At 36.2% G+C, this 9612-nt stretch overlaps 1 protein-coding gene across 1 annotated transcript; it reads left to right on the top strand.

Moving 5' to 3' along the window:
* The first annotated feature begins 5029 nt into the window (after positions 1 to 5029).
* LOC125252152 (E3 ubiquitin-protein ligase TRIM35-like) lies at positions 5030 to 8123 on the top strand. Its single transcript, XM_048165223.1, has 6 exons — positions 5030 to 5572; positions 6919 to 7014; positions 7102 to 7332; positions 7432 to 7454; positions 7547 to 7665; positions 7741 to 8123. The coding sequence occupies exons 1-6, from the start codon at positions 5177 to 5179 to the stop codon at positions 7857 to 7859; spliced, it is 984 nt and encodes a 327-aa protein (XP_048021180.1). The 5' UTR covers positions 5030 to 5176; the 3' UTR covers positions 7860 to 8123.
* The last annotated feature ends 1489 nt before the right edge of the window (positions 8124 to 9612 follow it).

A 9612-nucleotide genomic window follows, 5' to 3' on the forward strand; every position in this document is an offset into this window, starting at 1 on the left:
CATGGCATTTCCTCTCTCAAGATCCATTAATGTACTAAAAACATAATTAAATCAGTTCATGTGAGTACAGTGGTTCAATATTAATATTATAAAGTGATGAGAATATTTTTGGTGCGCCAAAAAACAAAATAACTTATGTTAATAAAGTGATGGCCGATTTCAAAACACTGTACTTATGCACTATGTACTCATCCATGTAGTGCGTGAATTGTATAAGGTTATTTTGTCATTTAACAAAGGAGTCTACCCTCTCCCCCTCCAATACGTAATTAAAGCTGCGACAGTTGAGTGCATGAAGTGTCCAACATTCCACATTTCGTTTTTTCCGTTATTTTTTTTACTGCATCATCCGGGTATTTAAAGTGTACTTTTTCTTTTTGGAATTTTCAGTGTGAACGCACAAATTACTTACATTATTTATACTTATGCACTATTCTATGACGTTTTTAAGTACGCAAATTGGGATGCACCTACTGCTTCATGAAGCTTCGAAGCGTTATGAATCAGAGTTTCGAATCAGCTGTTCAGAGCGCCAAAGTCACATGATTTCAGCAGTCTGGCGTTTTAAACACGCGATCCAAATCATGATTTGACACAAAAGATTCATAACGCTCCAAAGCTTCATGATGCAGTGTTTTGAAATCGGCCATCACTATATAATAGGGCTGGGTAAAAAATAATGATTTCTCGATTTTAATCGATTCTCATTTTTTACGAACTGATATTGTTTCTTAAATCCCAAGAAACGATTAGTCTAGTCTGTTTTCAGTTGATGAATGAGCAGTACATGTAGCTCCTCCCATCCAATAAATCACAATAATCTTTGTGCTTTGTTACTTTTGATATGAAGCAAAGTCTCAGATTTCAAATGACGTCCATCTTATTATGAGATTCAAAAAAGAAATACCGTTTTGGTGAACTTTTGGCTGTTTAATGTGGCGTGACAGATCGCTTTAGCACCTCAGTTAAAGAGAAGCGGCAGCACGAGCGCATGTGATCATCCTCTCCTCCGCTTTAATACCAGTTACAGCGCAAAATAAACATGCATGAACATCTGAAGGTATGTTAAAAGATACAGTACAACTTACTGAAATCCGTATCATGTCAGAAAGACGTCAATAAAACAGCTTGTAAACAATGTCACATAACGTCACATTTACCTCAGAAAAACATCTTCATAAACTCATTAGTCAGCTAGAAAAGTAAACTCTAGAAAGCAACATTCTGATAAATATAGCTATGCACCGTTACATATTCATTATTTTAATGTTTTTCAATATTTAATGCATGTTTGAATAAATCAGTTATGACAGCTGCAATTTAAATGTTTATATTTCAAAATAACGAATTGGAGTAGAAATATGATTGTAATTCTAGCTAGCCTCTGTTTTGTTTGACAACACTTTGAACGTCAACAGGAAGTTACTCCACCCAGGATCGCTTAGAGCACCTTTAATTTTTGTTCTGAAGATTTACGAAGGTCTTACGGGTGTGGAACGACATGAGGGTTAGTAATTAATGACATTATTTTCATTTTTGGGTGAACTAACCCTTTAAGTGCATTATCCTATCTTAACTATGGATAGGAAACGGGTAACCTATTACAGAAGCATCCTCGACAAAAAAAAAAAATCCTTAAAGCTGTCTTACTTTGACAACCCCATTGGTGTTCTTTTTTTTTTAAATCCAACGGTACGGATGATCGTACAAAAGGCTTTTTCGAAAATGGCGTTACATTTATTAATTATACAAGACAAATAGCCGTAACATTTGATGCATTACGAGAAACGGCAGACACAGACAGCAGACACATTTTCGGCAACTTTTGCCCACTCTTTTTCCTTATGTTCGTGTGTGAGCGAAGGTGAAAACTTGCCGAATAAAACAGGCTTTACCTTTTCAACGGAGCTTATCAAAATTTCAATCTCTGCCGCACTGAATTTAAAAGCGCGCCATTGTTTCACCATATTGATTTTAAGTTTACCTCAGGATCAGTTTGCGCTTGTCATTGGTTGCTTGGTAACAGACCTGACAGATTACCTGAGTTGATTACCGAACTCGATGTAGCGGTTTAAGATTTCCTAAATACAGATGAGATTTTGTAAGATAGGAATAGAATCCTAAATTAAGTTAAAGGGATAGTTCACCCAAAAATGAAAATTCTGTCAGTAATTACTCACCCTCATGTTGATACAACCATGTAAGTCTTTCTTTCATCTTCGGATCACAAATTAGTATTTTTGTGATTAAATATGAGCGGTGGAATACTCCTCCATTGGCTTTAAGGGGGCCCAAACTTGTCCGTCCAGAAAGTCAGTGAAGAAAATGTTTAAATAGTCCATGCCACTACAGTGGCTCAACCGTACGTTTCTCAAGCGACGATAATACTTTTCGTGCGAAAAAAAACAAACAAAAGAATGACTTTATTCAACTATTCATTTTCTCTCTTGTAGGCCTCTGACGTTAGTTCACGAGAGCTCCATGACGCATGCGCGAGAACTAAACTGACGACGGTCTTCTTCTACTACTACTTGTTAGTAATCACTAAAATATTAATTTGTGATCCGAAGATGAAAGAAAGACTTACATGGTTGTATCAACATGAGGGTGAGTAATTACTGACAGAATTTTCATTTTTGGGTGAACTATCCCTTTAAGATTTGCTTCTGTAATACTAATTTGTGAAAAATCCTAAATTAACTATCATATCTTAAGTTAAGACCTAAGATAGAAATTGTAGCCTATGTAATACGCCAGCTAGCCTCTAGTTACCATGGCAACAAAGACAAACCAGCAAGAAAATACATTTTAAAAAGCAGTTGCAAACAGGGGCGCCGTTGGCACGGGGGACAGGGGGGTCAGGACCCCCGCAGTTTTTAAAAGATAGAAGTCGACCCCCGTACTTTTGATAAGGGCTGCTTCAATTAGTCACACTATATCATTTTTTAGCTTAGGATATTTTCTTTCAAATGAGACCATTTTCACGTTTCTGTAAGCGATCCGTTCTCTCGAACGGAGAAACACGCGATCTCCAAACCATCGATCAAAGCATGCTAACGTTTTAGGACAGGTCGATGGTATATAAATCATGACCGAACGTTAGCGTTTGTCAATCAAGCCAAACCGTCCATTCAGAAACGAGAAATTTGACACTTTAAGGTAAGGAGGCTGATCTCTCAGGTTGACGCGCGAGCTGGCTTGACTGAAGTTTTCGTGAGGATTTATAGTTTATGGACTGTTTTGATTGCGGTAATTACATCTTGAAAGGCAAAAGCATTGATGGCATCTATAAAAGAGATATCTGAAATAGAAACGAAAGTGATATTGCCTCATCCAGTGGAGCACGCACGAGAGGAGATCTGTGCGTTTAACTGTTATGTGTATACTGTAATACTTAAAGCAGAACTAAGTAACTTTTTTTTACCTTCATAAATAGTTTTCTAAGTCCTTACGATGGTTAATTGACTTGTAGTGGTGTGTTTGAGGCGAGCACTAACCCACTCTGGCACGTCTACGCCAGAATACAGCACTTGCAGGTTAAGCTGCACCGACCCGAAACAATCTCGCCTCGTGTTCACGTTCACGCGAGAGTGACAAAATGCTTTACTGTAATTCAAAAACAATGTATATATTATGACTTTATAAGACAATTTCGAAAATTACCCACCTCCATCGAGTGTACTGTATTTGCAAATTACCCACCTCCTCTTTCTTGTACTGTATTTGCAAAACTACTGCGCTTGGAGTATTTACGACAGTGTGATTCACTAAAGGAAACTGTAGGGGGAGCTTCGCAAATCTTACTGAGTTCCGCTTTAATTTACAATGCTTATCAGTGGCGTGCACTTTGATCGTGAAAGTGAAAGTGCCTTTTGCGGTCGCATCGCGCTGCTCCCATGTTCCCGATGTGAACGTGAGCTCCAGTCCATTACAATTTAGAGCGGTTAAGGCCCGGGTATACTTCATTTCCCGCGTTTCGTTCAGTCTCGCGCGAGCCTTTCAGAGAAACTCCTTTGCCCATGAGCCCAGAAAGCAGTTTGGTCCCCCTCACTTTGAAAATGTCTCCTGCGCCCCTGGTTGCAGATGTTGGGCTATACATACTCATCTTTTCAATAATAAAATGTGCAACACTTTACGTTATACTATCAAATTATATGTAATATCTAATTAATTTAACTTACAGTGCGTTTTCATTGACATTTCAGGATTTCGGGGCAAGCGAGCTCCCGAACATAATGCATGATGGGATACGCTAAAATTTAAAATTAAAATTTTAATTTAAGCCTCGAATACCGTTTTAAAGCAAGTGTGGGTAGGTATTTGGACAAGACATAGTGGTGCGTTCCAAACAGCATATACCGTCCTCCAAAGGGCACTTCGGAGTTTAAAATAATCATGGCCGCCATACTGAAGGGTCATTCCAAACCGAAGTGCTCAAAACTGGCCACTTTAAAGGGCCCTTCGAAATGAAGAATTTCGAAGGGTATGACTGATGGACACTTCGGGACCCCATGATCCTTTGCACAGGGAAGTTGTTTGATGTCAAAGTACATGGTTCGGAGTTCGATTTTTACCTATAAATGTATGTATAGTATTTTTCTATTACTGTAATATTTATACGAGTTAGATTTGGCACATTATTATGGTCAAGACGACATTGTACTTAAGCAAAAATACTTTACAGCTCCATTTATCAGTCCATTCAAATGTTTCAAATACATAGACACAATATAGCCTACAATATGGTGCGATAAACAAAAAATAAATAAACAAATTAACGTTAAACAAAGGGCGCAGCTTGCACAATCTACTCCTCTTTGATTGTCTCGTTAAGATGAAGCAGAAGTGCCTTCCATAAAAAAAAGTGTTTTTTTGACCCCTACACTCTTCATCCCTCCGAAGCTCTCTCTTCAACCCTTTGAAGGGATTAGGGCATAGGGATGAGCTCTTCTGAATGGAACGCAGGGCCAGCCTCCCTTATTTGACACACCCACTTCAGGTCTTCAGGTCAGTCTCTCTCTATAATGAGCTGATGAGTTGAATCAGGTGTGTTGGATGAGCATACAAAATGTGTAGTGCTGGTTTGAAAACCCCCTGGCCTATCCTAACTTTAACTAAAAGTGAAATTTAAAGATGGACTTTGAGATTCATTTCTAAGTTGTTGTTTTTTTTTTAAATGGCGTCTAGATCATTTTCTGAGGAGGATTTATCTTGTCCGGTTTGCTGTGACATTTTTATAAATCCTGTTCTCCTGCCATGTAGCCACAGTGTTTGTTCAGTCTGTATTCAGAGGTTTTGGAACAATAAAAGATTTAAAGAGTGTCCGGTTTGCCGAGGAAGATCTTCAAATGATTGTCCTCCGTTGAATCTGGCTTTGAGGAACCTGTGCGAGAGTTTCCTACAGGAGAAAAGATCTTCATCTGGAGATGAAACGGTCTGCAGTGTTCACAATGATAAACTCAAACTCTTCTGTCTGGATGATCAACAGCCCGTGTGTTTGGTGTGTCGAGACTCCAGAAAACACTCCAAACACAGATTCTGTCCCATCGATGAAGCTGCGATGGACAATAAGGTCAGATAAATGGTGTTCAAAACATTTTATTAAATCATCAAATATCAATAATAATAATAAAAAAATGTTGTTTTTTACTAACAGGAACAATGCAGACTTTAAAAAAAAAAAAAAAAAAAAAAAAATCAGTTAAAGGATTTGAGATCATAAAGATCATATATCGGATAAACCAAAGAGCAAAATTTGCTAAATTTGTCTCTTTAATTTAATACTTGTTTCCTGAAAATCCATTATCAGATTGTAAAATATGTAAAACTGCTAATTTTATGCTAGTAAATGTTTACATTTGAAATTGTATTGTATCGGTGAAGTATATTTTAAGTATACTCAGAATTAATAAATAAATAAATAACTGTGGTTTTAAGATATTTGCTATGGAGGCTTATGGGTAGCAATATTCAATTTGAAATGTAATATGCAAAATGGCAATGCATTTCTGTATTTAAATTTACATTTTCCATACCATATGCAACGTTTGGAGCAAAATAATTAATTTGCTATTTCCTACTAATATTCAATTTAAACATATTTTAATGTTTTGTAAGTTGCAAAATTAAAAATGTGACAAAGAAAAATATCACGTCGCAATATTGGAAATTCTTCGGTTTTAAACCAGTCAGTGGATATCACACAAGCAATGTGCAAACTTTTCGCGGGAGTTATAAGAAGTTTCAAACCCCATTCATTTGTTCATTATATAGGCCTAAAGAGCGAAAAGTAAAAACTGACAAGCTTTCGGCGCATATCTCGGAGACAACGAGAGAGAAAATCCCACTAAATGTATTTTATTTTATTAATATTTGTCTTGTGGCCCATAGTGAAAAAATAAGTATTTCGTATTAAACAAGTTATTTTTTTCAAACTGCTCTTAACTTTCATTGATGACTTGCAGTGTTCAGACATAGGCTATTAGGCTGACTGTTAATTTTTAATTATAGGCCTATGATTCATTGTATCCTATAATCGAGCTGTTTTTAAATAATTTTCAACAATCTTTTTTTATTACACGGCTCTGTGGAATACTTGATTCTGATTGGTCAATCGCGCCATGCAGCGGTATGTTATGTATCGTCAGCTTTGGCTTTACATCGCATGCCATCTACTCGTACAGTGTGAGGTTACCTTGCTGAAATCGCGCAGTATATGCCCAGCTTAAATTTTCTGATGCTTGCTTTTAATATTTAAGTTTAGTGCATCATCAGATTAAGTAGTACAAGTGTTTTGAATTATGGTGCATCTGTCAGCATAAATGCATACCCTGCACACTGTCTGCACTATATTAAATGGAGGCAAAAACCCAAAAATAAAAACAAATTCAGCAAGATACTATTTTTGTTCTCTTTCAGGAGATACTCAAAGCTTCATTGGAAGACTTACAGGAGGAACTGAGAATATCTGTGAATCACGGACAGTATCTGTGTGAAACTGCTGAAGATATTAAGGTTTGAAATAATGTTTTTAATGCAATTCTGGAAGTGTAGATACTGATGTAGATCTAGATTTGCCAATATTTTTGTCTTTTATTTCAGTTTCATGCTCACTACACAGAGACGCTGATTAAACAGGAGTTTGAGAAACTTCACCAGTTTCTACGCAACGAAGAAGCGTTCAGAATAACAGCGGTGAGAGAGGAAGAAGAGCAGAGGAATCAGATGATGGAGGAGAAGATAGAGGAGACGACGAAACAGATTTCATCTCTCACAAACATAATCAGAGACATAGAGCAGCAGATGAAGGCTGAAGATGTTTCATTCCTGCAGGTGTTCATTGAATCTTCATTATTCTCAATATGAATGTCAATTTCTGAGATTTAAGCCAAACTCAGTTTTGCTGAATAATTTTTTCTTTTTTTCTTTCAGAACTTCAAGGCCACATTGCAAAGGTCTGTGTCATGTCTGTTTCTCTCTGTCCTTCTGAACTCAATCCATCATCATCATCATCATCATCATCTCTGACTCTTGAATGTTGTTTCAGAGCCCAGTACAGCCTTCCAGATCCAGTCCTCAGTCCAAGTGTGATGATCACTTTCACAGATCACCTGACCAACCTGAAGCTCAGTGTCTTACAGAAGATGCAGGACAATGCTGGTGAAAGTGAGTATGACAGAATGCAACAATGATTTCAGTGTTATTTGTCTTAATGTATGTGTATCTGTTCTCTCTCTTCAGCTTCAGACTTCAGCATTAATAATTCTTGTTCCCTATTTGATGAATGGCATCTTGGCACTGGCCCTGTGAATCATCTCACCACCTCCCATGAGAGAGACAAAAATGAAGGCCGAGTTTGAAAATCATAAGATCCAGTTGTCAGAAAATGGAATGTTGAAATGTCATCAATTTTTGGTACATGATCAGTTTTTCTTTTTTTTTAAGGGTGAAGACAAACGGGTAGCCAATATAAACATGAAAAATCAATGCTGAAATAATAAATATTTTGACAAAGAGGAACAAAGTTTCTTTTTTTTAAGCTGAAACATTTTTACAAACTTGCATAGAAAATGAGCACTTGCTTGTGGATATGATATTTAGCCTCAATAAAACAAAATGTACAACATCAGAGAAGGGTGAATTTAAATCACACTTTAAAAAATAGGACATCTTGTTGTGGATAAAATTGTCTACATTTTAACTGACAACAATCACACCAAGATTTAGAAATAGCCTCACAGTAAAAGAACAGGTGATCAAGTGTTTCAGAAAAAACAACAAAAGCCACAAGGATTTACCTCCAAAATGAAATCGTTTCTATATAAAGTCTAACTGGGTAAATCTTAAACATTATTTTGTAATGAGTCTCCTTGATCTTTGGAGCAACAGCAATGGGTTTACAAATGTAAGTCTCTTACTGAGGTTTCAACATTTCCCAGAAAATAACACTAATAATCACCAGTGATATGTTTTAAGTTCTTTGTAAATAAGTTTATTATACTTTCTGTCTAAGAGGTCTACATTACATTTTTTTTTTTTTTTTTTTTTATAAAAAGAGGGACGAGAAACTACAGGTCTAGATAAAAGACCAGAAAAAACTGCTTTGGATTATTCTTAACAATCCAGTAAAAAAAGATGCTCTTTAAAGGTTCTTTACATGTAATAACAGTTCTGAATGCTGACATGGTTCTTTGTATTTAGGGTTCTTCTTTTCCCTCCTTTTTGTCTTTCAAATCTGTAACTGTCAAAGCCACATCATTACTCTGGAGGTCAGGTACAACTACACAGACTGTCAACACACTCTCAACAGGTAAATCATTTCTTTTATTAAAATGTCTATAAATAACTGATTTCCTACCAATCATGTATTTTTCTCTTTTTAGTTTAATAGAACATGTCATTTTGAGCAGCTGTTCAGTAAAGGATACTCGTCTTCTCTTCTCTGCAAAGTACACTGTAAAATATTTGTCAAATTAACAATAACCTACTGGATAATTGTTGGCAGTAATAGCTGTATTTCATACCACAGTAAAATTACCATTAAAAATAACAACAGTAGTTAAGCATACTGTAAAATAAAGTACAGCATTATACTATTTTTATAGTTATTTTCAATAACACAAGTTATTGCTTCACATCAACAGCTTTATTTGGGTTTCATCTTTTACATTTCATTGCTGAACTTTATTATAATATACACATAATATAATTCATAATATATTCAATATATTCTACACATAAATGAACAAAATGCAATTCTAGTCATACCAGTAAAATCACAGTAACACATTGTGCTATTGGAAAATAAATGTTGGAAATATAAAAATAAAAGTTCGAATTAGAAGCAGTGCAACAATAACCAGCGAATACATATTTTAACATGTTTAAAACCACATGCTGTAAAGAAGGTCATTGCGACGACTCTTCCCGCCTGTTTCGCGATCATGGTCCAGCCGGTCTGCCAGCGCCGCTGAGGGAGGAAAATGCTAGTTAGAACGGCTTAACTGGGAAATACAAAACAAAAAGGCGATTACACGTGTTTTAAAATTGACCTACCAATTTCACGTAGTACCCACACAGCAGGAGACTCCTAGGTGGATCAGCATTCAAGTC

The sequence above is a fragment of the Megalobrama amblycephala genome, linkage group LG18, assembly GCF_018812025.1.
Source record: "Megalobrama amblycephala isolate DHTTF-2021 linkage group LG18, ASM1881202v1, whole genome shotgun sequence".
Lineage (NCBI taxonomy): Eukaryota > Metazoa > Chordata > Actinopteri > Cypriniformes > Xenocyprididae > Megalobrama > Megalobrama amblycephala.

What these genes read in the sequence shown, in the direction of transcription:
- LOC125252152 (XM_048165223.1), top strand. Translation starts at nt 5,177, where the DNA reads ATGGCGTCTAGATCATTTTCTGAGGAGGATTTATCTTGTCCGGTTTGC. An exon ending in AAGCTGCGATGGACAATAAG is followed by an intron (nt 5,573 to 6,918) that starts GTCAGATAAATG and finishes GTTCTCTTTCAG; the next exon opens with GAGATACTCAAAGCTTCATT. An exon ending in GCAGGACAATGCTGGTGAAA is followed by an intron (nt 7,666 to 7,740) that starts GTGAGTATGACA and finishes CTCTCTCTTCAG; the next exon opens with CTTCAGACTTCAGCATTAAT.